The following is a 26,191-nucleotide window of genomic DNA, read 5'->3' on the forward strand; positions in this document are numbered from 1 at the left end:
TGGAGAGTCTTGTGTTATGTCCTATTACATGAATACAAGTGGTGGTGCATCACCAACAGCTTGGGAAAAACCCAACCCATTTCCACAGTATTGCTTAACACCCTTAAGCAGCTAGGAACCAGCCCATCAAATATTTCTGCAAGAATATAGAGCATTGACAGCAACAAACAACTAATGGTTTGATGCTTTGATGACGTTATTACCCATGTATATGATGCTGTACAGTATTGGTCCTGAATTTTGATTTTTTGTTTCTGTCGTGTAACTGCTTTGTAACTTAATAGAAACAGACAGTGAAATCGCCTGTTAAAAATACTAAAGAGAGTATCTAAATTGCACTCTGGTTGGTAGTTGGCTTGCCAGAAGTAAACACCTGAGATGGACTAGGGTGGCAGGACACTAGCTTTGCTGCATGACGATTTTTACCACCAACAGCACTGGACGTGTTCCTCTCCAAGGCAGACTGATACGCAGTGATATTTCCACAGGTGCCTGCTTGTGACCTTCCTAGAGCAGCTGTGTGTGGTCCAGGTGGTGAATTTCAGGTGAAAAATGGTAACTTCTTGTTGTTCAGTGTCTAGGTCATTTTTAAGTCTTTGCGACCCCACGGACTACAGCATGCTTCCCTGTCCTTCACCATCTCCTGGAGTTTGCTCAAATGCATGTCCATTGAGTCAGTGATGCCATCCATCCACCTCATTGTCTCTCGCCCCCTTCTTCTCTTACCCTCAGTCTTTCCCAGCATTTGAGTCTTAGAGTAGACACTCATATGTGAGCATTGGAATAGCAATAGGCACCTATATACAGTATGTGCATGCCCATGTGTATACATACATGTGGATCCACACACAAGTCTCCCACACCTGGGAGACCCTCGGGAACATGTGGGTTTGCATCCCCAGCACTGGGGTTTTATTCCCACTGGCAGGTCGGTCAGAAAGGCGCTTTGGGGTTAACCTAGCCGAGTGTAGCCAGCGTTACCCACCTAAGTCTTGTACCCCTAAGTCAGTGGGACAACCCTTCAACAAGGAAGGTGTCCTGCTGCCCTGTGTGATGTAAGATCAAGTGCTGGGCATGTCAACAAAAATGCCCAAAGGGCTCCTGCAGCCTCTTCAGTCAGTTCAGTTCAGTCGCTCAGTCATGTCTGACTCTTTGCGACCCCATGGACCTTAGCACGCCAGGCCTCCCTGTCCATCACCAGTTCACGGAGTTTACTCAAGCTCATGTCCATTGAGTCGGTGGTGCCATCCAACCGTCTCATCCTATGTCATCCCCTTCTCCTTCTGCCTTCAATCTTCCCAGCATCAGGGTCTTTTCTGATGAGTCAGTTCTTCGCAGGTGGCCAAAGTATTGGAGTTTCAGCTTCAGAATCAGTCCTTCCAATGAACATCCAGGACTGATCTCCTTTAGGATGGACTGGTTGAATCTCCTTGCAGTCCAAGGGGCTCTCAAGGGTCTCCTCCAACACCACAGTTCAAAAGCATCAATTCTTCAGCGCTCAGCTTTCTTTATAGTCCAACTCTCACATCATACATGACTACTGGAAAAACCATAGCCTTGACGAGATGGATTTTGTTGACAAAGTAATGTCTCTGCTTTTTTTTTTTTTGTCTCTGCTTTTTAATATGCTGTCTAGGTTGGTCATAACTTTCCTTCCAAGGAGTAAGCGTCTCCTAATTTCATGGCTGCAGTCACCATCTGCAGTGATTTTGGAGCCCAGAAAAATAAAGTCTGACACTGTTTCTACTGTTTCCCCATCTATTTCCCCATGAAGTGATGGGACCAGATGCCATAATCTTAGCTTTCTGAATGTTGAGTTTTAAGCCAACTTTTTCACTCTCCTCTTTCACTTTCATCAAGAGGCTCTTTAGTTCTTTGCTTTCTGCCATAAAGGTGGTGTCATCTGCATATCTGAGGTTATTGATATTTCTCCTGGCAATCTTGATTCCAGCTTGTGCTTCATCCAGCCCAGCATTTCTCATGATGTACTCTGCATGTAAGTTAAATAAGCAGGGTGACAAATATACAGCCTTGACATACTCCTTTCTCTATTTGGAACCAGTCTGTTGTTCCACGTCCAGTTCTAACTGGTTGCTTCCTGACCTGCATACAGATTTCTCAGGAGGCAGGTCAGGTGGCCTGGTATTTCTTTCTCTTTAAGAATCAGCCTTTGCAGATTACCAATAGACAGCCACTCCCACTGGTCAGGGATTTCCTTCCTGGGGCTCCTGGTATTCAAGGGGTGGCCAGACAGTGGGCACCCCTGTGTCTCTGGAGGCGGCCCCTGCTCGCCCAGAATGCCTGGAAGTGGTGGTGACTGTTTTGAAGGAGGTGGTGGTGGTTCGCGGAGTCTCGGCCACAAGCCCACGCAAACAGGTGACTGTCCACCTAGGTATGAACCACTGCTGCCCCGGGTGGGCGGCTGGTCAGCCTTGTGGTGTGTAGGGGGCATGTCACCATCACACTTGCGGACTGAGAGTGTAAACAATAGGGGACCAGTTTCCGCTCCTACCAGAAACCCAAGATAACTGAAAACAGGTGTTCAAACAGAAACCTGCATGAGAATGTTCAGAACTGTAGTATTTACAATAGCCCAAACATGGAAACAACCCTAATATCCTACAGTGGATAAATGGTTAGATCAGATTCATATGATGGAATGTCATTCACTCATAAAAACGACACGTGCGGCAACACAGAAGGACCACGGAGATGTCCTGCCAAGTGAATGGAAGAGCCAGGCCCGGAAAGAAGACCGTGTATCCTGTGATTCCGTTTATATGAAACGTCCAGAATGGGCAACTGTGTGTAGACTGAAAGTGGATGAGTGGTTTCCAGGGGCTGGTGGGGCTGAGCGGGAATGTGGAGACAGAAGGGTACGGGCCGCTTTTCATGGAGATGAAAACGTTCTAGCATTGACTCCGGTGGCTGCACGAGTCTGAGAATCTGCTAGAAGCCACTGAAGTGTTTGCTCCAAGTGGATGGCATGGGCACTGTAGCTATGGCATGGGAACTATATTCCTTTAAAAAACTCGTTTGTTTCTGTTTGTGCTGGGTCTTCCTCGCGGTGAGCGGGTCCCCTCCCGTGTGGTGCGCGGGCTTCTCCGTGTGCGGGCTTCTCTGGCCGCGCGCGGGCTCTGGGTGTGCGGTCCTCAGTAGCTGCAGCACACGGGCTCGGTGGTTCCGGCGCTCGGTCCTAGTTGCCCTGCGGCGTGGGGAACCTTCCCAGACCAGGGGTCCAACTGCTGTGCCCTGCGTCGGCAGGATTCTTAACCGCTCCACCGCCCGGGAAGTCCTGAGCTATATCTTAATAAAGCTGTTATTTTTGAAGAGATTGAGTGGGAGAGTGCACTGCTTTCTGTAGTTCCAGGACACCTTCAGGGCTGCAGAATGTATGGAAGTAGTAACCTCTCATCCTGTCTCCATGCAGCAGCTCCACTCGGGGGGCCCAGAGACGCTGTTCTTGTCAATAACTGGGGCCTGTCCACATCCCCCAGTGTTCTGCCTGAACTGAGGATGCTGCAACTTTGATGCCGTCTGATCCCCGAGTTCCGCGAGGGTAGCACAGAACTACGGGGCTTCCCAGGAGGCTCAGTGGTAAAGAATCTACAGGGGACTTAGAAGAGTCAGGGTCAGTCCCTGGGTCGGGAAGATCCCCAGGAGAAGGAAATGGCAACTCGCTCCAGTATTCTTGCCTGGAGAATTCCACGGACAGAGGAGCCTGGCGGGCTACAGTCCATGCGGTTGCGAGGAATCGGACATGATTTAGCGGCTGAGCACACACAGCGCAGAAACTACCGGATTGAAAAGCTGATACAGCAGAGGATGCTGTGGGCTGACCCTCATGCTAGATGGTCACTGCTGCTCGTTGAAGGCACTTTGCTGTGAACGCTGCAGCCCTCTTCCCAAGGCCTGGGAGGGGGGTTAGGGCCTCCAGAAGCAGTCCTCGACCAATAGCAGGTGGAAGTTGGGGGATAAATACCCCAGCTCCCTCCCTCCTCCATGGGGCAGCCTTTAAGGGGCTCCTAATCCCCGTGGGGACAGCCCCCAGTGCCCCTGGGGTACCAGCTTGATAACATAGCAACTGTCTTGCTTCCCTGTGCCTCTGCTGGTGTTTCCTGGCATCCACTCCTGGGTGAACTGCATGTGCTGAAATCACGGTCTCAGAATCTGCTTCTGGGGGAAGCCAAGCCAAGCCACCTGGGAAACCTCGTTTGTTGCGCGGCAGTCTGAGTCTCTGCTCCAAGCCAGGCTGTGAGGCTCCAGGTGTGCGCAGGACGGACACGACCCTTTTCCTGCTGGGGCTTGGAGGAGAGAGCGGATGGGCAGTAAACAGATGCGCCTGAATTGCAGGTGGTGCTGGTGCGGAGCTTTCCAGGGAACCAGCCAATGACTCGGGCAAAGCACTGGCAGCGTGCTTGGCATTATGGTGTGTGCTGTGTGTGAGTTGCACATGATTATCATTGGTTGGATTTGTTTTCTCATGGTTGAAATCAGTGTGTCTGTAAGACCGTTGGCGGCCAGGACTGTGTACAGTCAGGGGATTGTCTGGCTGACAAGGCGTGATGAATCAATACTCTACCTTTGTGGATAGAAAGACTCGATATGTCAGTTCTCTGCAACCGAGTGTAGTCAACACAGTCTCCATCAGTATCCTAACAGGTTCTTCTGTAGATATTGACAGTCTGATCCTCAAGTTCATATAGAGAGGCAAGACACCTGGGACAGCCAATGCAGTGTTGAAGGACAAAGTCAGAGGGGGTTGCAGCCTCACTCTGAGACTGACAGTAAAGTCATAGTTATGAGGACAATCAGGGAAACAACAGATCCACGGGACAGAAGAGAGAGACCAGAAATACACTCACACCAATAGTCAGCTGACTTTGGATAGTGGAAGGGAGGCTCCAGTGGAGAGAGCATGGTCTTACTGGAAGTATGATGAATAGGCCAGGATTCATCTGGGCAAAGAAAGAGGGGAGCGGTCAGGGTGACGTCATGGAGGTGTCCAGTCCTGCTGACGAGGGTGGACACCTGCAGCCCTCTCCTGGGACAGGGCTGGCCTCCAAAGGGTGCTCGCTTGCACTGAAGTGAGGGGCGGTGGTGTAGGGGTCATCGGGGCTGTTTATGTCGTCAGAGTAGCTGCTGTATTTCATTCTCTTCCCATTTCCTGTTTTCTCTGTCTTCTAAAAACACGTTTATCTGTCTGGGTCTCAGTTGCGGCACGTGGGCTCTTTGCTGCAGCCCCGTAAACTCCGTGGTTGTGGTGCGCGAGCTCTGGAGGGCATGGGCTTAGTTGCTCCGTGATGTGTGGGATCTTCGTTCCCTGACCGGGGATCGAACCAGTGCCCTCTGCATTGGAAGGCTGATTCTTAACCACTGGACCTCCAGGGAAGTCCCTGGCCCCTTCCCCTTTTAACAGTCATATGTTTATTATAATTTTGCTGTAAGGAAAAAAGCTCCCAGTAGGCCAATTCAGAAATTCCCTCTTAGCAATATTTTATGGGGAAAGAGAATGGTTAGATAATCATTGCCAGACTAACTAGGGGGGAAGAAAAGAGTATTTACTTAAAGTTGCTAGACTCTTGACTGGCTGGGTGGGTGAGTGGTTTCTGAGAACAGACCTTAATACCTTAGATGTTCCCAGATAACTGCTAAAGCAGGTAGATCAGCACCGCTGGTCTGACCTCTCAGAAGGCGGTGCGTCTGAGCGCACACAAAGGCTCCTTGTGTTTTGTTGTTGGCTTTTGAGGAATGAGGATAAGAAGAAAAGATAAGATTCCCCGGTTTCAGGGTTGGATGAAGGGTGGGATTATACCTCCCTACCCTGCAAGGTTTAGAGACCCCCATCCAGTAATAGGACCATTCATAATTGCTAAGTGTCTCAAAAACTTTTTTTCGGCTTGAAACAAGTATAGATTCAAATAATACGAAGTTTCTGTGTGCCATTCATGTAATTTCCCCCCATGATAACATTTTTCATAACCATAGTTATCAAACCCAGGAAATTGACGCTGGTAAAATGTTATTAAACTGCAGACCATAATTAGTTTTTTTAAAATTTTTTTTATTGAAGTATAATTGAGTTACACTGTTATGTCAGTTACACTGTACAGCAGAGTGACTCACTTACACACATATATACATTCTTTTTCATTATGACTTATCACAGGATTCTCTGCAGTTGGGCCTCGTCATTTATTCATTCTGTATATACCAGCTTGCATCTGCTAATCCCAAGCTCCCAGTGCAGCTCCCTCTCACACCCGCCTCTGTTGGCAACCCAGGCTGTCCTCTTATGCCCCTGATTCTGTTTCTGGCTCATAGATAGGTTCGCTTGTGTCATATTTTTGATTGCACAAATTTGTGATGTGTGTGTGCCCCGTCGCTCAGTCGTGTCTGACTCTTTGCAACCCTCCTGGACTGTAGCCCACCAGGTTCCTCTGTCCGTGGGATTTCCCAGGCAAGAATCCTGGAGTGGGTTGCCATTTCCAACTCGAGGGGATCTTCCCAGCCCAGGGATCAAACTGTGCAGTGTCTCCTGCGTAGATGGTGGATTCTTTACCACTGAGTTACCGAGAAAGCCCATGTAAGTGATACCATGAAGTGTTTATCTTTCTCTCTGTGATTTACTCCCCTTACTGTGGTAATCTCGGGTTGCATCCAAGTTGCTGCAAATGGTATAATTTCGTTCTATTTTATGGCTGAGTGGTCAGGCCATAATGAGTTTTCAACATTTTTTTTATGTGGACTCAGTTTTGGTTTGTTTTTGTTTCGGTGGATAGTTTTAAGGAATTTTATCACATGTATAGACTTGTGTAACCACCACCACACACAGAGTGCAGAACAAATGCTGTTTATTTAAAGTTGTTTCTCTTCACTTCAGGACTCTTGTCCCCCAAACTGTTTCCAGTCTGGCTAGATCCATGGTAAGACAGTGGAAGCCTTTAGTTCGTTCCACCCGCTTCCTCCCCTAATTTAAGTGTCTCCCCTCTTCTGCTCCCTGTGTGTGGTGGTGGCTACATGAGTCTGTACTTTTGATAAAATTCCCTAAAACTATACACTGAAACAAAAGAAACCAAAATTGAGTCCATATAAAAAATGATGAAAATTTATGATGGCCTGACAACTCAGCCATAAAAAAAGAACGAAATTATACCGTTTCAGGTAGTGCTGGTGGTGGAGAATCCACCTTCCAATGCAGGAGATGCAAGGGATTCAGGTTCAATCCCTGGGTCGGGATGATCCCCTGGAGGAGGAAATGGCAACCCACTTTAGTGTTCTTGCGTGGAGAATCCCATGGACAGAGGAGCCTGGTGGGCTATAGTCCATGGGGTCGCAAAGACTTGGACATGACTGAGCACGCACATACCTCATTCTGCGGTTACGTGTGAACAGCTGTGAACCTTTCCTGCTGCTTCAACTCTGACTCTGAGATGCCCTGGTTCACATGGGTCTGTTTGCTTCTTGGACTCCAGGTCAAAGCTGAGGTCTCCTTCCTACCCTCTCATATCCAGGAATACCTCTCTTTACTGTTTCTCTGTTCAGTGCAATACTGGAGGTGTATGTCTCAGGATTCTTATGGTTGCATGCGACAGAAATTTCCCACTCACCAAAGCAAAAAAGAGAATCGATTAGGTCACATAGATAGCGTGTTCCAATGCAGATGAGGCTTCAGGCCCAAACGGACCCAGGAGTTCGATAGTGCATTGGGACTGAGTCATTTTGCTTTCCACGTGCCCAGCAGCGTGGACCCTGCCACCCCTCGACTCATGTTTTGTCAGCCTGCAGCAGCAGCAGCAGGAGAAATGTGATAAGTGGCTTTGGCCAAGTAAGTCCCAGGAGGATGCTGGCGGGCCCAGCTTAGGCCGCGTGCTCCTCTCTGAATCCTGACCAAGAGGTGGGATGCCGTGGTCATTTCTGGGACCCTGGGCCCCTCCTTTGGCCTGTTGTGGTGGGAGGGGAGTGGAGCACCTTCATCTCAGGCGTGGGAAGTGGGTCCATCCCAGGAAAAGGTACTTTGCTGACAGAAGAAAAGGAGGAAACGATGGAAAGACTTGTCTCTTTGTGACACTCCTTAGTTCACTGGACATCCTGAGATAGAAGGGGGGGGTCCATCTTGCAACAAATGGCCATCCTGTGAGGGGAAGGGCTCACCTTTGAGTCAGGGGCCGTCCTGACCTTTGCCCAGGAGAAAGTCAGAGTCCTGTGGCCGGGGTTCTGGGGAGGATGAATTTCCTCTTTTTCTGTCATCTAGGGCTTCCCCGGTGACTCAGATGGTAAAGAATCTGCCTGCAGTGTGGGAGACCTGGGTTCAATCCCTGGGATTGGGAGATCCCCTGGAGAAGGGAATGGCAACCCACTCCAGTATTCTTGCCTGGAGAATCCCATGGACGGAGGAGCTTGGCGGACTACAGTACAGTCCGTAGGGTCGTGACGAGTCAGACACGATGAGTGACTCGCAGCGTGGCTGTACAAAGCTCTCCCAGCCCTGAGCACCTGAGAACCGCACGCGTTTTATTATTTGCACACACAGCTGTGGACGGGCAGGGCCTGGGGCTGGTCGAGCTTGTCTTCACCCTGCGCAGTGAAGAGCTGGGCGGGGTGTCTGGGGTGCAGGCACGTGGCGGCCGCCTCAGAGGGAGTGACGTCCGGCTTCTGACCGGCTGCTGTTACTTTTCCTTCAGTGGACATCATGGAGATAAAGGAGATCCGGCCGGGGAAGAACTCCAAGGATTTCGAGCGCGCGAAAGCGGTCCGCCAGAAGGACGAGTGCTGCTTCACCATCCTCTACGGCACCCAGTTTGTGCTCAGCACGCTCAGCCTGGCAGGTGGGTGCCCGCCGTGTGCGCGTCCCTCCCTGGGCCTGGCTTTCCTCCTTCCGAGAGAGTGTTCTCCAGCGGGATGCTCAGCCCGTCCCCCCGCTAATGCGAGAGAGAGTTCTCCAGCGGGATGCTCAGCCCATCCCCCGGCTAATGCGTGTTTGCATCACGGTTCTGAATCCTGATCCTGCCCCTTTGTAGCTGTGTGGCTTTGAGTAAGTGACTCCGCCTCTCTGAGCTACAGTTTACTCAGTTGTAAGACAGGACCCAGTTGGTCCTCATGCTGACCTCGTGGGGGTGTTGAAAGGATTATGTTAAGGGCCTGTTTGGCTCATGCTGTGCTGAGAGCCGAAGGCAGGTTACATTTTTTTGTCCAGCCGAGTGTGGCCCGCACCATTTATTCAGCTTAACTGATCTAAAGGCACGATCCTGAAATCTATCTCATACATGTATACACGCACACACACAGTACACACTCATAGACACAATCTGGAGGTGTGACGTCTGGTCATCCTTGTGAATCCACCAGAAAGTCAAAGAGGCCTTTGAGTGGGAGAGGAACTGAAAAAGCTCAGGCACTTGGCTCAGGGGCGGAAGCTTATAGCTACCTTCAGGTCTAACCCCAGAATTTCTTGACTTAGAACTTGATATAAAATCATGGTGGACAAGAGAGAGAATAAGTAGCATTAAAAATAAACCAAAGTGGTGGGGAACTGTGGAAGCTAAGTAGCATTAGGGACTTTTAATTTCAGGTCCGATGACTCTCACTGGTTTAATTTCTCATTCATGCTTTCATCAGGCATCTTTTGAGCATATGCTCTGTTCGGGTTGTGCTAGATGTCGCTGGGGCTCTGATGAGACTTAGACCCCGTTACCACCTTTAAGGAGCTCACGGTCTACTTGCGGAGACAGATGTGTGGACAGGAACTTAGAGTCCTCTCTGATAAGAGCCGTAGTCTAAACGTAATACAGTGTGCTGGAGGAATACACGGTGCCTAATTCCCTGGAAGGCTTTGCTGGGGAGGTGACTTTTTTAAACTGGATTTTGAGGCATCAGTAGGAGTTGTGAGGAAAGAGGGAGGATGGTCCAGGGAGAGAGCATTGCATGTGCCAGGCTTGGAGGAGGGAAATGGTAAGCCGGATGTGGGAGGTGATGGGTGAATGTCTGATGGAGGGGGTGTGGCAGGAGGTGGGGACGGGACAGGAAAGAGGGGCCCGTGACCCTGAACCTTCAGAGCTTTGTCCACTTAGCCCGGCTGCAGGCTGAGGCCTGGTTGCTGTTCTTGGTAGGGAGGCCGTGAAAGCCCAAGCAAGATGTGGAGCCCAGGATGCCAGCTTGATGGCTGGATCCCTGCTTCTTCCCTTCACCCTTCCTAGCCACACCTTTCTCTTCCTCCACCTGGGAAGAATGAGACCAGAGACCTCGGCATGCTCTGTCCAGGCGAACAAAGCCCGTGGTGGTGTGAAAAGATGTTTAATAGCAGGACCACGTGTTTGCATTGCCAGCTCCATTTTATGATGAGGAAATGAGGCACAGAGAGGTTAAGTAACCAGCTGAACATCACACAGCCCTGAATTGCTACAGTGGGACTTGGGGATGATGCCACGCTCTTACCCACCACTTGTTGCTGCTTCCCTTCCAGGCATCAGCCTCGCCTACTTGGCGGCCCTCTCTCTCGGCTTGATGGGAAACAGGGGAGGTGCTGAGGGCTCTCAGGATCATGGTCCAAGTTGTCCTGAGTTCTGCCTCTTGTTCGTTAGTATAGGACTAGGACTAAAGCTAAAGCTCTAGTAACTTGTCACTCCTGCCATAGGAGGCTCACCATGGGCAAAAAGCAGGTCCCAAGGACCAACACAGGCTCCTCACATCCTCGTGGTCTGTGTGGGGTGGGAGTGTTCAAGCAGAGATCTTCCCAGGGAGTAACACTGCATTTCTGGCCCTTCCCCTCTCCAGCCGACTCGAAGGAAGATGCCGCTAAGTGGCTGTCTGGCTTGAAGATCTTACACCAGGAAGTGATGAGCGCGTCCACCCCCACCATCATCGAGAGGTAATGGCTTTGCCTGTTTCTCTCTGTATTCGCTCACTTGGGCGTCTGTTCTGCTCCCTCTAGCCAGTATGGCGAAAGAAAGGAAGAGGAGACATTTCGTCTTAGAGGCTCCTGGAGTGCCCTGTATGCAGTAGGTGTCCAGTCGTGGCTGTGGACACTCCAGCATCTCCCAGAAGAGCCTCCCATCTCCCTGGGCCTTGTTCTGCCGGGGTGAGAAGGGCACTGGGATTGAGACAGAAACTCGTCCTGGTGTTGGGTCTGAGGGGAGCGCCCCAGGCTTATTTCTCAGAGGATTTAAGAAGAGGTTAAGCTGACTGATCGAAGGACCTCTGGCTCGGGGTCTGGGGTTTTCCTCCTGGCTTGACGAGGGCCTTCTCAGGACAGTCCATCAGTGTCTTGGGTGTCCGGAGGGACTTGTGTATGAATTGCTGTCCATCCAGCGAATGGGAGCCCTCTGATCTCGACCGTTTCTCTTAACAGCTTTTTGGGAGATTAACAGAGAGCATCAGAGGGAACTGTCAGTTTAAAGAATCCAGCCTCTGTGAGTCCACGGGGCTGCTTGGCTTGGCAGGGCGACATTTCACCCACACGGAGAAGCTGCTGCTTCCCAGGTCACTGTTTAGAAAGTGGAAAGACCTTCGTTTTCATTTCCAGGCTCCGTGTCCCATCCTACAGAACTTCCTTGGACTTGTGAGTGTAGCTTTCTGATTTTCTAACTCTCTCTCTCTCTGTCTCATCTCTCTTCCCAGCTGGCTGAGAAAGCAGATTTATTCTGTGGACCAAACCAGGAGAAACAGGTAAGCTTCGCTCGCATTTTTGTGGTTTCCTCCCGATCATTTTGGATCATCTCATTCTTTCTTGAAATATTCTGAAGGGGTTGGAGTGAGTTCTGTGCTGTGGAAAGGTCCTCTTGAAGTCAGATTTGACTTAACAAGGCGGTAGACGCAGTGCTCAATGGTGTGGGTCATGGTGATAAAAAATCTCCACCCATGTGGGGTCTCATTGCAGTGGAAAATGCCACTCCATCTGCGGGGAGGACTTCTCTGCTACGTGAAGCACTCGGACCACGTCACTTAGGCCTTCACGTTTGAGCGTCTTCTGTGTCCTGGGGAGAAACAGGATCCCCACGGTGCCCGCCCATCCTTTGTGGTGGAGATTGACCATCAGAAGTAAACCCAGTTCGGGGGCGATGCTTCTAAGAGCTGGGTGAACACGAGACAGGCGATGTGACAGCCTGTAATTCAGCGTCCCTGACTGGTTCACTTAATAGCACGTCTTGGAGTGGTTCCCTCTTGGCACATACAAGGCTCTGTGCCACACATTTTTGGAACAAATGTGATTTGTCCCTGGATAGATGTGGTGTCATTGCCATATTGATGGGAAACCAGTTCCTTCCCGATGAACATCAGGTGGTTTCTTTGTTATAAAGCTGTGAAAACTTTTAGGTCTCCCTTTTAAAAAATATTATCATTTATTATTATTTGTTTGTTTGGCGGGGCCGGGTCTCAGTTGAGGTCTGCAGGATCTTCCATCTTCATTGTGCAGGTGGGATCTGTAGTTGTAGCCTGCAAGCTCTTACTTACAGCGTGTTGGATCTAATTCCCTGACCAGGGATCAAACCTGGGCCCCCTTCACTGGGACCGTGGAGTCTTAGCCACTGGACCACCAGAGAAATCCCTGGGTCTCCTTTTTGTAAATGTGTGTGACACAGATATGAACAGGATAAATTCCTAAGAGGAAGTCCAGAAGCCAGGCATCACCGGGTCTGACAGTTTGGGAGAGGTGATGGCAGTTTATGTTTCTACTAGCAGTTCAGAGGAGTCCTCTTTTCCATGTGTCACCAGACTTTGACCTTCATTAACCTGATGGGTGAAAAGCAGCAGTGGATATTTGGCTTAAATTTGCATTTCTTTCTTTATGGGAGAGGTTGAATATCCTCTCATCAATTTTTTTTGAGGGGGTTATGATCCAGTTCCCATTAATAGTGTAATGATAAAAACCACCATTTATGGAGCACCTCCCATGCCAGGCGCTGTCCTTAGCACTTGACAATCACTGTATCATTTTAGCCTCACATCAGACCTCTTTCAGCATTTTTAAATATCTTTCCTTCCTTCCGTTCTCCATTAAGAGATGTCAGCTTCATACACGAGGCAACAAGTAACCTCTGTAACGCTCTCCTCGTGTATTGCACAGCCCGTGGGAGCTAATTCCCCACCAGTGATTGAACCCACGCCCCCAACATTGAAAGGGCAGAGTTTTAACCACTGGACCACCAGGGAAGTCCCTACCCAGCTTGCTCCTGAAAGTCTTTCCATCTTTAAGGCATTTTGGTGTCAGGCCGGTGTCACCCATCACTTGTCAATTTCAGAGCCTCCGTGGTCCTCACATGCCCCGAGGGGTGATTTGCAAATGGTATAACCAGGAAGCTGTGGAGAGTTAACTGATGCTGTTAGGTCAGCCAGCATCTCCCTGTCTCTTTCCGTCTGCCTTTCCCTCCCTCCCTCTTCCTCCTCCTCCTCTCCGGCCAGCATCCTCTGTGGCCCCACACCCTGGGCTTGGGCCTGGCGTTCAGAGGCGGATCAAACGAGATCCCTGCACTGGGGGCCTTGGTACACACTGGGCTCGTTCAGCCTCAGGGCGGAGCCTCGCATGACCGTTTCCCTTCTCTGGCTGCCCGGAGATTCACAGCTGAGGTTGGCACAGAGCGGACGGAGGGAGCCCGCCAGGGCCCTGTCTCCACGACGTGGGGTACACGGCGTCATCGGTCTGGTTGCAGGGTCTGCTCTCCGTCTTATGTTGTCGAGAAACGGAAGCCCGGCTTTCTCTGCTCAGAACAATTCTTGCAATTCCTTCACTGAGAAGTGCTTTTCACAACCTTCCGCAGAGAGCGAGTCTGTCTGTGTCCTTGACGCCTTGTTCGCTGTTCCCCATCCCTGCCCCCCGACATCCCTCCTTCCCTCCCGGTGGGCCGAGCCCTGCTGCTCTGTCAGCATGTGGAAAATCCCGCCTTTCACGTGGCTCTGTGAGGCCCTGAGAGAGCTCTTCTAAAGGAGCTTTGCCCAAGGTGCCCATGAAAGGGCTCTTGACTCCGGCCAGTTTCCCCTCCTTTCCTGTCGCCCATGTGACATTTCCTGGAGGAGAACAAAGGCGCAGCAGGGGAGTAAAGCGTCCTCTGGGCAGGGAGGGCGGGCTTGGGCAGGGCCTGCTCCCAGGTTTTCCTTGGCCTGAACGTGTGTTTCACTTTTCACCCTTGGCGTCTGTTGAGAAGTGGCTTTGCGGCAGCCGCTGTTCTGAGCGCTCTCTGGACTTAGTGAGTTGGGGAGAGGTTATGGAACGGATGCTGGCAGACTGAGCAGCTAGGCATCCCCTGGGCCATTTTATGAGGATGCTGAGGCCACGAGCGGTTGTCATTTGAACAGAGCACCCCAGCCAGTCAGCCGTGGCTTATTGATCACTAAGCTGCTAAAAGGCAGAAATCTCTTCCCGCCGTGACTTCCTGTGACTGGAAGTTACTCATTCATTGTGATGAACTATCCATAGCATGAAACTTACCATTTTCAGGGTACATTTCTGTGCATTCATGTTGCCACTCTGCCTTCAATGTCCATCTCCAGAGCTCTTCTCATCTTGCAAAACTGAAACTCTCTACCCATCAAACCATTAGCCCATTTTCCCTCCTGCAGCCGCTGGTAACCTCTATTCTTTCTTCTGTCTCTGAATTTGCCTCCTATGGGTACTGCCTGAGTGGAAGGATGCTGTGTTTGTGACTGCCTTATTTTACTTAGTGTGATGTCTTCATGAATCATGTATGTTACTATAGCAGGTGTCAGAACTTCCTTCCTGTTTAAGGCTGAATGGTACTCCACGAGATGCACATAACATGATCTTCATTGCTGTGTGCAGAATCTTTTTTTTTCCTCTTAGTTGCAGCATGTGGTCTCTTAGTTGCAGCATGTGGGATCTAGTTCCCCACCCAGGGATCCAGCCCAGGCCCCCTGCATTGCGAGTGTGGAGTCTTAGCCCCTGGCCCACTGGAGAAGTCCCGACCGTGACAGTGTGGAGGAGTAGGTCTTGGGCATTCTGTAGCCTGCCCCTCCATTTGTGTGGGTCTGGCACTTTGTCACAGTTAGACTGGAGTTAAGGGTAACCCGAGGTTGTGTTTGGGAAGAACACATGGAGGCGAACATTGTGGAGGTGAAGGCTTTTCCTTCACCTCAGTCAAGGGCTGTCTGTTCTCACGTGGCCTGTCGAGGGTGATGGAAATCTTGACCATCTGGCCAAAGTGGTGTTTTCCAGATCTCTCCTTTGTAATGACCCGCCCGCCAACCCACCCCGGCCATCCCCACTCTATTTTCTGGGAATCAGTCACTAAGTCCAGCCCATGTGAAAGGAGGGCAAACTGTTTTTTTCACCTCCCCTTAAATCGTAAACATGTTTACATTTCCTTGTAACTCTTTTGGGACGGGTATCAATGCCTACATAATTCAACCAGTGGGATTTGATATCTAGCTTGAAAAGTTGCCTTTTGTTTGTCATTTGGTTTGTGTCTCGTGTTTCAAAGTGGATGTACGAAGTGGTAGGAAGTGCCCCTCACAAGAACCACTTCTGGGGTCACTGTAGGATTCTGGCCTTAGTGCCAGGCTCCGCAGTTCCGTCTGCTTTCTTAGAATTTCGTCCTCGTTGTTGCTGTTCACGTTGAAGGGGCTCCTTGAGGTCAGGGATCTGGCTGGTTGGTCAGATGAAACAAAAGGTCCTCCCTTTTCATTCCTTTGTGTAGCATCAGACAACTAGATCGTTCCCCCTTTGGAAGCTTTCCTTATGACATCTCCAGGCCTGGGGACACTGGGTCTAAGGCAGGAATGTTTTAACATTTACCCTGGCCAGATTTCCAGAAACCCCCTCTTTTTGAATCTGTAGAGTTTAGTTGCCTCTTATCTGGGAATTAGGTTTCTAAGGTCAGTGCATTAGGTGAAAACTTCTCCTGTCAAAATACCCCTTGAGAAAGCCCCTGGACCTTCTGGACGGCCCCTGGAACTGCATTCCTCAGGGTGGGGCTCACGAGTGGGTCCTGTGGAGGGGCCTGCAGCCCTCAGGGTTGTGGACCAGCCCTCAGGGTTGTGGATGTTTCTTTCCTACCTTGCCCTTGCCCCTTGGCCCATAACCCTGACTTTGCATAAGCCGAGCCTGCACTTCCTGTTCTTGCTCAGCGGGGCCTTCAGGATGCAGAAGGGGCAGGCTTACAGGTGTGTAGTCCGATTCTCTCTTCAACAGGAAGGCAAATCGGTTCCCCGTGGTCAGCAGTCCTGGCTCCAGGACAGCCTGGCGGGGGGCGGGTGGTGGCTGTTCCTGCCCCACAGAAACTCTGCTTCTGTCTGTTTGGGTGGGGATCACAGATTTTCATTTCCAGCAGATTCCCAGCTGATGCTGATACTGCCGGTCCAGGGACCCTACTTAGAGGAGCAAGCTTCTAGAGCTGTGCTGTCCACATGTGACTATTTAAATCTAAATTAATTACAGTTAAATAAAATTTAAAAAATTCGGTTCCTTGGTCGCCCTAGCTGCCTTAGACTGCTCCGATCTAGAACATTTGCAACACTGTAGAACATTCTGTCCGGCAGCACTAAGGTTTGCTCTCAGCTCTTCACACTCACTGGTTGGATGAGTTTGGGTAAATTGCTCAAATTCCCTGTGCCTTGGTTTCCTAATTTGTAAAAGAGATCCCGGTTCCTACCTCCTGGGATTGGTGTGAGGATTTAGTGGGTTAGTGTGTGAGAAGTGCTTGGCCAGCGCCCGGCCTGCGGTGGTGGGTGTGGTGGTGGTTTAGTCGCTCAGTCGTGTCCCACTCCCGCGGTCCCATGGAGTCCGCCAGGCTCCTCTGTCCATGGAGTTTTCCAGGCAAGAACGCTGCAGTGTGTTGCCATTTCCTTCTCCAGGGATCTTCCTGACCCAGGGATCCACACCCGGTCTCCTGCATGGCAGGCAGATTCTTCACCATCTGAGCCACCATTGTTACAATAAGCCAGGGATGGTGGGCCTGTTGGTAATCAGCTTCAGCGTGGCAGGGAAGTTTTCTGGGGCCATCAACCCCCCGGGGTGCAGTGTGGTGGGATCTGGGACCAGGCCAGCCTGAGGAGGGGAGGGGCCCTGGTTGTTTATTGCCTCTAGGGCAAGGAATCATTTTTTTGCCATCTCTCCCCAAAGGAATCGCCCCAGTTCCTAGCCCACTTCACAGGCCGAGCCTGCAGGGAACAACGTGAGCTGTGGGTTTGTGTGTGGGAAGCTTATGGAATGCGTAGGGGACCCGCACCCATGGAAGTGAAGGCCAGGAGAATTGTTGGGCTCGGATGCCGTCGCAACCACGGTCTCAGCTCCCTGGTGGACCTCCAGGATGGCCCTGCAGAACTGCCCCGAATCGAGGCCAGAGGGCAGGGCGTGACCGTGGCCAAGGCCCTCTCTTTCTTTGAGGACAAGTCCTGGACAGGGAGAGGGGTGAAGTTGGGAGCTGCTAGCTTCCTGCCCTCCAGTGGCTGAGAATCCGAGTGCCAGTCCTGGCTGGGGGTCAGGTGGGGCCTGACCACACGCCCAGGGCGGGGAGGGAGGGAGAGGTCCCTGCACCGGAGCCCGGAGGAGCTCTTCAGCCCCCGCCTTTACCTGGAGGCTCAGCTGCTCTGCTCTGAGGGGGGTCCATTGGAGCAGGCGGGCTCGGTCGTCCCAGCGCTCAGATTCTCACACCCCAGGAGGCTGTGTTTGCTCCCCTGGCCCCCAGCAGCTGCCCTGGCTCCCGGCTCCCCACTCTGTCTGTTCCTGGTTGTGGGAGAGTCTCTTGGCCCTGCTTCTGCCTGGAAGTTCTGGGTTTCGCAGGGCACTCTCTCCTCTCCTCTGGTCTTGGATGAGCCCCTGGGGCCACCGTCTTGGCCAGACCCTCACCCTGCCTTGCTTTGCAGCGCCAGCCCCCGCCCCCCAACTCCCCTCCCTTCACCCCACTCTGGCAGGCTCTTCGTGGACACCCCAGGGCAGGGTGGGAAAGGGGCCTCAGCCAGTCTGCTCGCTGCTCTGCCCGGCCAGCCCCGCCTGGCGCGCTGGGGACTTTGTGTGGCTCCCACCGTCTCTCGGGGGAAGCCCTGGATGCCAGCCCCAGGAGCAGGGGGCACAGGGGGCACCAGGCCCATGACGGTCTCTGGCGTCAGGGAGGCCGTTAGACGAGAGGCAAGGATGCTGGGGGTGGGGCCACGAGGCGGCCAGGAGGCTGCTTGGCCGTCTCCCGGGGTGGCTGCTGGCTGGGACGTGCCGCTTCCTTCTGGGCGAGTAGACGGGGTGGGGGAAGCGGGGCTGCCGTCTGCCCACAGCCTGGGCAGACTTCCTTCCTGGCTGCGCACAGCCCCTGTCTGGTCTGACGTCTCTGAGAACACGGCGCAGTTTTCTTTGGCCACAGCCAGAGGCTCCCCAGGACCACCCTTGCTCGCTCTGCTGAGCATTTGGCTCTGCAGCCACAAGGGTCTGGAACGCGTGCCCTTGACCACCTCCTCCCCGGACTCTGTTCCTGCCGTTCCCTGGGAGACAGCTAAATGCAGCGCTTACAGGCAGACCCAGAGGCCAGCTCCTCTGCAGTCTTATCTCCCACATGCCACACTGAACCTCTCTGAGCCCCCGTTTCTTCACCTGGAATGCGGAGGAATCATGGTTGTCCTTGTTCAATCTCTTAAATCATGTCCGAGTCTCTGCAACCCCATGGACAGCGGCACGCCAGGCTTCCTGGTCCTTCACTATCTTCCGGAGTTTGCTCCAACTCGTGTCCATCGAGTCGGTGATACCAATCAACCATCTCATCCTCTGTTGCCCCCTTCCTTGTCCTGCCTTCAGTCTTTCCCAGCATGAGGGTCTTTTCTAATGAGTCGGCTTTTTGCATCAGGTGGCCAAAGTATTGGAGCTTCTGCTTCAGTCCTTCCAGTGAATATTCAGGGTTGATTTCCTTTAGGATGGACTTGTGATAATGGTGATAATGATATCCGCCTTCTAAGGTCTTTAGGGCATCTCTGATCTTGAGTGTCCTGGCCCCCGCCCTCACTGCCTGTTCTGAACCCTGAGGGTTGAGTGCAGTGAGAGGCGAGGTGACATCATTGCTTGGAGGTGTCCAGGGCAGCCTGGCACATAGTAGGTGTTCAGAAAAGGTTGGCTTTTCCCCTTCCTCATCTCTGGCCTTCAGGGACCTCCTTTTGGTTTGAACCCCAGTGACATTTCCTATCTACCAAGGTCATCTGACAGTGTTTCTGCCCACTCCTTGCATCTCCACCGTGACCCGCGTCCACGGCCAGTCCCCTGACGGTGGGGACCACCCTTGCACATGGGGTGTCACCCCCACCTTGACCTCGGGCCCTCTGTCCCTAGTCAGCGGTCACTCAGAGCTGGTGGCAGGTCTTCTCGTTGAGGTGGGAGCTGGCGGGAGTAGCCAGACCTTCCACTGTTGAAAGCCCTCAAGTCTGACAGAGCTGGGGTTCCCCTCTTTTGCAGCATCAGCCTCCGGGAGTTGAAGACCATCTTGCCCCTGGTCAACTTCAAAGTGAGCAGTGCCAAGTTCCTCAAAGATAAGTTCGTGGTAAGTTTCGCGGCTCAGCCTGGCGATCCCGGGGTTATGTGCGCCTCTCCCACGAAGCCACCGCACGCCTTCAGGCGCTGTTGCGTGGTGTGCCCAGGAAAGCCCTCCGCCTCCAGACTCATCCGTCTTAGTCCAGACCAGGGGAGCATGTGAAGCTCTCAGGCCTGCGTTCTCCATCCTGACAGAGGGTGTCATCCAGGAAGACCATGTTTACCGAGCTGCTTGGCTCAGGATGTTTCCATCAGTCTAACTTTCCCTTGCCCTCACCAACCCACAGCCTGTTTTTCTTTTAATAATATGAACACATGTGTTTCATTTGGAAAATATTATGAACGATTCCTTATGGAGGTTGCCAGGGAGGTGGCATTTTGTATGCAAGCCCTGATAGTGGAGCTGTCGGAGTTGGCTCTTCTCTGCCCTTCCCCTCCTCCCAGCGCCCCCTCCACCTACCCATCCTTCCTTCCATCCCTTCTTCCACCATCATTTCATTTCTGTTCCTGTGTAGTTAAGCTGCTGGTAGATCTGGGGCAGGTTGTTCCATGAGTGAGGAGAGAGCATAGGTTGGGTGGGGTTCTTCTGAAGGGTTTAAGGATGGAGATGACCCCTGGGCATCCTTTCTGGCCTTCACAGAGGTCCGGACTCTTGTCAAGGACCCCCAGCAGGACTCCATCCCAAGAGTCCCAGTTGGAGGGTCTTGGGACCATGTCACAGGATTCCTCAGCTGAAAAAAGCTCATTCATTTTGTACCCATGAGTTCCCAGAAGAGTTAACCCATTTTTTTTTGGCCATCTTTTGGCCCACCCCCATCATTTCCAAGTAGTCCAAGAAGGCAAAACCAGAGAAGGGTGGGGATTGAGAGAAGAGAGATGGGAGAAGCATTTACCACTGGCCATCCCGTAATTGGGATTTTGTCCCTTATCCTGCCTTTACCAAGCAGGTGCTACGTGAATGTTACCTGGTTTGATTTCAGGAAAGTCCTAGTGGGGTAGTGGCAGTTCTCCCGTTTTACAGAGGAAGGAGCTGAGGGTCTGAGGGGGCTAAGTGAGTTGGACAAAGTAAAGTGAAAGTCACTCAGTCGTGTCCGACTCTTTGCAACCCCATGGACTATACAGTCCATGGAATTCTCCAGGCCAGAATACTGGAGGGAGTAGCCTTTCCCTTCTCCAGGGGATCTTCCCAACCCAGAGATTGAACCCAGGTCTCCCACGTTGCTGGTGGATTCTTTACCAGCTGAGCCACAATGGAAGCCCAAGAATACTGGAGTGGGTAGCCTATTCCTTCTCCAGCAGATCTTCCCGACCCAGGGATCAAACCTGGGTCTCCTGTATTGCAGGCAGATTCTTTACCATTCTCAGATGGTAAAGAATCTGAGCCACCTAGGAAGCTGTGCTTTTAAAAATGACCTGTGTGTGTACATACCCTATAAGTATGTCTAGATTTGAAAGATTCTCCTGCCCCAAAAGGAGGGCTTCTGCATTATGCCTGTTGGAGTTCTGGCTGAGACCCTTCCCTTTTGGGGAGCTGAAGGGTCTTACCTGGGGTCCCCGGTGGGTATGTTCTCCAAGCAGGGAGATTGGGTTCAGAGGAATGCAAGTTTGCTTTTAGCCAGTGTTGAAGCAGAGCTGGCCAAGTCTGTGAACAGGGAGGAGGCATTCTTGTGGTGGACACCAAAAATTGTGTGGTCACTTTTTTTTTTTTTTATATTTACAGGAAATAGGCGCACACAAAGATGAACTCAGCTTTGAACAGTTCCATCTCTTCTATAAAAAACTTATGTTTGAACAGCAAAAATCGGTAAGATGATTCTTTTTTTCCCCATTCAGTTTTTGAAGGTTTTGATAGTTTTGTTTGACCTTATTTTTTAAAATTGAAGTATAGTTGATGTATAATGTTATATAAATTATAGGTGTACACTTTTTAAAGGTTATACTCCATTTATAGTTATTATGGAAATATGGTTGTATTTCCTGTGTTGTACCACATATCCTTGTAGTTTATTTTGTACATAATATTACAGTTTGTACCTCTTAATCCCCTACCCCTGTCTTGTCTCTCCTCCCTTCCCTCCCTACTGATAACCACTAATTTGTTCTGTGTATCTGTGAATCTGTTTTTTTCTTTTTCTTTTTTGTTATAGTCGCTGGTCTGTTTTATTTTTTAGATTCCATGTGTAAGTGATATCGTACAGTGTTTGTCTTTCTCTGACTTATTTTACTTAGCATGATACTCTCTAAGTTCATCCATGTTGGGTATGGCAGTATTTCAATATTTCATAGAAATAATGCAATGTTTCATTCTTTTTATGGCTAAGTAGTATTCCATTGTGTGTGTGTGTGTGTGACATCTTTATCCATTCATCAGTTGATGGACATTTAGGTTGCTCCTGTATCTTGACAGTTATTAATAATGCTGCTATGAACATTGGGTTCATGTATCTCTTTGAATTAGGCTATTGTTCCTTTTGGAGGAGTGGATATGCTGGGTCATATGGTAACTCTGTGGTAAGTTTTTTTGAGAAACCTCCATACTGTTTTCCACAGTGGCTGCATCGGTTTATATTCCCACCAACAGTGTCTGAGCGTTTCCTTTTCTCCACATCCTCGCCAGTGTTTGTTATTCATGTTCTCTTTGACGATGGCCATTCTGACAAGTTTGAGGTGATAACTCATTGTGCTTTTGATTGACATTTCCCTGATGATTAGCGATGTTGAGCGTCTTTTCTTGTGCTTGTCAGCCATCGGCATGGGTAAGACGATTCCTAAGCCAATGATGAAACGATGCTTCTCTTTCCCCTGGGTTTTGAAGTCTGGCCCATTCCTAAGAGACCCATGAGAAGTGTTCTGTCTCCCTTCTAGTCCAGGACATAGACAGTGGGAATGTCCTGTTTTCATCTGTTAGATAGGCAAAGGTCTTGAATGGGATAGAGTTGAGGGGACAGGGTGGGGAAATGACCGTCTCCTACCTTCTTGGTGGGAATGTGAGTGCCTGTTAGTCTGATTGGAATTTAGTCTGAGACTATTAAAGTAAAAAGGTCCAGCTAACTCTACTGTGTCAGCTTGTTCTGGAAGGAAATTTACCGAAGTATTAATAGTTAACTACCTCTGGGTTGAGGGATTATGTGTGTGTGTTGTTCCTTTTACAGTTGTGTTCCTATAATGAGAATGTTTTTTGATTATGATAATATGCTATTTTAAAATTGAGATGGGCATGCATTTTGACCTGCCAGTGGCACTGGGGGCTCTGTTTTAGAGAAATGAAAGCACTGAGACCTAGGAATGTATTACCAGGCTGTTTACTGCAGCATTACTTATGCTGGCCGAATACCTGGGAGCCATCTGAATGCCTCTCAGGAGTGTAATAGCCTGGTAAGTTATGGTCCAGCCGTACTGTGGGACCCTGCAGCTGATTTAGAAGCCTGAGTTCATTGGGTTTCTGTCCTTCCTGAGAGCTGTTGATGGTATTTTATGAGGAAAACCAGCAGCAGAAATGAGGAGCCAGGTCTGACTTCTTGGTAACAAACAGTAATCCTTCTGTATACGTCTGCATGTGTTTCTATGAACAAGGAGAAGAGTACGCACACCTCACATTTAATGTTGATTTTCTGCATGTCCTGGAGGGATTTGGGAAAATATGCCGGCAAGATAATTAAATTTTTCTTTGCATCCCTCAGTTTTCTTCAGCTTGTTCCAAGTAGCACACTACTTTTGCAGTGAAAAAAAAAAAAAAGAAGTCCCATTAAGCATAAGGCGTAAAAAGGGAGGTGCCGGGTGCAGTGCACGGGGCAGTGTGCCTGGTGGTCGCCGCTGCTGTTGCTGTCGGGACAGGGCCCTGCAGGCGGCCGAGGTGGGTCTGGAGCAGGGAATGGGCAGGGCTCTGTGTGATCTTGGGCCAGCCACTGACCCCTCCCGGCCTCAGTCTTCCCATCCGTGCAGTGGGCGTGATGAGTCTCACCCCACCGGGCTCTGGGGAAGACGGAACGAGGGTTTGGAGGTCAGGAGTGCAGACGTTTTAAAGCGATGAGCATGGGAGACAGTTACCAGTCACCTTCTTCCAGCAGACTGGCCGCAGGGCCACACCTCTTGATAGTGACCACTGACTGTGGGTCTTTGGATGTATCTGAGGCAGAGAAATGGGAGAAGCATTTCTTGTCTGCCTAGATTGGGGAAAAATACATGATTGTATAGAGTAAAAGATTGAGTTGCAGTGTGTTCACTTTTTTACCCATGTAATAATTAGTGCTTGGTTTGCCAAGTAGAGTAGAAAGAAATGGTAGACTTTGGGAGTTGAAAGAGTTAAATTCCAGCCCCCAGGGGTTTTGGGGGAAGCCATCTTGCTCCATCACTCAACCTCCTCTATAAAATGAAAGTATTAAATCAGGTCTTTGGTTATACAACTTTTTAAACTATCCAACCCCCTCTTCTTTTTTATATGAAACTTTAAGACAATTCTGCTGCATAAAAGCTGATCAAAACACTTTTTAGATTTAAATCTACAGCTTTCATTTATAATCAGATTTTGAGAGCAATGAAAATGTTGTGATAATAGTGTGTAAACGAAGTCCAGAATAATGCCAATTGCTGTCTTAGGCAGTTGACCAGGACTGAGAAAAAGTTGATTCACTCAAGATAAGCAGTTGCAAAAAAACCAGTACTTATCATTTGCCGTGACATTTCAAGCTGCTGTCTCATCAGATGGAGGGCAGGCAACGCTTGGGAATACGTTTTGCATAAAAGCTTTGTACGTGCCAGTACAGGTTACCCACTGATAATCTCCACCATGATCAAATCCCACATAAGAGAACTTTTCATTGTGGTTCTTTCTAAAGCGAATGTTTGTATGTTTGAGAGGGAGGAGGGAGAGAGAAATTTAAGTCAAATTTCTGCATAATCCATGAGTCCTAGATGGCCAGTTTTTTGGGGGAAATGTCTGTACCTATCAGAAGTTACCCCTGATGGTCAGAATGCCACATTCAGCCGGCATTTGGTTGGTACTTAGCCTAGTGGTTGAAATATTTTTTTCCCATCCAAGTACTAACCAGGCCCGACCCTGCTTAGTTTCTGAGATCAGATGCGATCAGGCATGTTCAGGGTGGTATGGCTAAGTGTTTTTTAAATGAATTGTCTGTGTTTAAAACTTGGAAGGTTTCTTATTAAGATCCAGATTTTTTGCTTCTCTTGGGAAAAAACTATCATGTTCTGGCTATCTTTGGCAACCTCTGAGTGGAGGGAAGAATGCTTTCTGGTTTGTCCCAGCCCTGCCTGCCACCCCCATGCAGCTCTCTTTACTAATTTAGGGGCCAGGGTCACCCTCCCTGGTCCCTAAGACTTTTTGGGTCAACAGCCTCTTCTCTGTTTCATTGGCAGGTATAACTGTCCTGTCTGGCAACTGCATGTTTTAATTCAGTGAACTTGAAATTTGATTAACAAAGCCCCAGGCTCTATAGATAGTTGCTGGTCCACTTGAGAAGCCTCACTGCTCTTGTGTATGTAAATGCCTCTCCCCCAACTGTCAGCGGGCTTCCCTTGTGACTCAGCTGATAAAGAATCTGCCTGCAGTGTGGGAGACCTGGGTTTGATCCCTGGGTTGGGAAGATCCCCTGGAGAAGGGAAATGGAGAATCCCATGGACTATATAGTCCACGGGGTCGCAAAGAATTTCACTTTCACTTTCCAACTGTCAGCATATCATTTACTTCCCGAGTGCCTCGCTGGAAGCTCAGGGCAGAGAAAAGCATTACCTTGGTGCTCTTAGGGGTTCAGCTGGTTTTCTTGGGCTCCTTGGGGTGATAGAGCTGTTCATGATGGTTGGTGATCCCCAGACTTAAGTCCAGGGAGTGGAGTCCTGCTTATCAGTAGCTGTAGATTTCCAACTTGAAGTTGCCAGTTCCTCTTCCTGTCTATCTACCTCCTTACATTGCTGCACTGAAGCCTCAAAGCTTCTAAAACTTTGGCAGTAGAAGGAGGATAAGAACTTAAAATTTCATGTGTGTCCACCCTCGGGAGAGGGGTATATCTCTGACTAGGTTGTAATAATGGTGTTATAAATAAAAGATCACAACTAACATTTGCTAAGTGTAAACTCTATGTCGGGCACTGTGCTATGTCTTACATGCATTTAATTCTCCTCAAGACCCTGTAGGATAGGAACTCTTATTATCCTCATTTTATGGACCAAAGATGCTGACACGCAGAGAGGTCACTTGCTGGAGGTCAGGTGGCTACTACAGAGCTAGAGCTTCAGTTCTCCTTTGCTCAGCTTCACTGCCCACCCACTGATACTTCTTTTTATTTTTTATTACTTTAAAAATACTGTTTATTTAGCTCTGCTGGGTCTTAGTTGCAACATGCAGGATCTAGTTCCTTGACAAGGGATGGAACCTGGGCCCCCTGCAGTGGAGTCTTACCACTGGACCACCAGGGGTCCCTATTGGGGGGGGTGTGTGTGTATGTAGTTGTTCAGTTGTGTCCAACTCTTTGTGACCCCATGGACTGTAGCCCGCCAGGCTCCTCTGTCCACGGAATTCTCCAGGCAGGAATACTGGAGTGGGTAGCCATTCCCTCCTCCAGGGGATCTTCCTGATCCAACCCAGAGATGGATTTGGGTTATTGCAGGCAGATTCTTTGTCTTTTGAGCCCCTGGGGAAGCCCCTCCCGTTGATACTTTTTAATTTTTTAAACTTTTGTGTTAAGGGAAATTTCAGACATAGACAGGCAGAGACAATAGTGTGAC

General features: G+C 50.1%; 1 protein-coding gene across 3 annotated transcripts in view; it reads left to right on the forward strand.

The window, feature by feature from the left end:
- PLCG2 (phospholipase C gamma 2) overlaps window positions 1-26,191 on the forward strand; it is a 166,756-nt gene that overhangs the window by 55,352 nt on the left and 85,213 nt on the right. For all 3 annotated transcript variants that reach the window (XR_006340442.1, XM_043898142.1, XM_043898141.1), the window contains exons 3-7: window positions 8,685-8,828; window positions 10,774-10,867; window positions 11,617-11,664; window positions 19,379-19,463; window positions 21,174-21,257. Coding sequence is in view for 2 of the 3 variants with exons in the window: in XM_043898142.1 (XP_043754077.1) it covers window positions 8,685-8,828; window positions 10,774-10,867; window positions 11,617-11,664; window positions 19,379-19,463; window positions 21,174-21,257 (455 nt within the window). In the remaining variant the exon portion in view is untranslated. The remainder of the gene's footprint in view (window positions 1-8,684; window positions 8,829-10,773; window positions 10,868-11,616; window positions 11,665-19,378; window positions 19,464-21,173; window positions 21,258-26,191) is intronic.

Source organism: Cervus elaphus, chromosome 4 (genome assembly GCF_910594005.1).
Source record: "Cervus elaphus chromosome 4, mCerEla1.1, whole genome shotgun sequence".
NCBI lineage: Eukaryota > Metazoa > Chordata > Mammalia > Artiodactyla > Cervidae > Cervus > Cervus elaphus.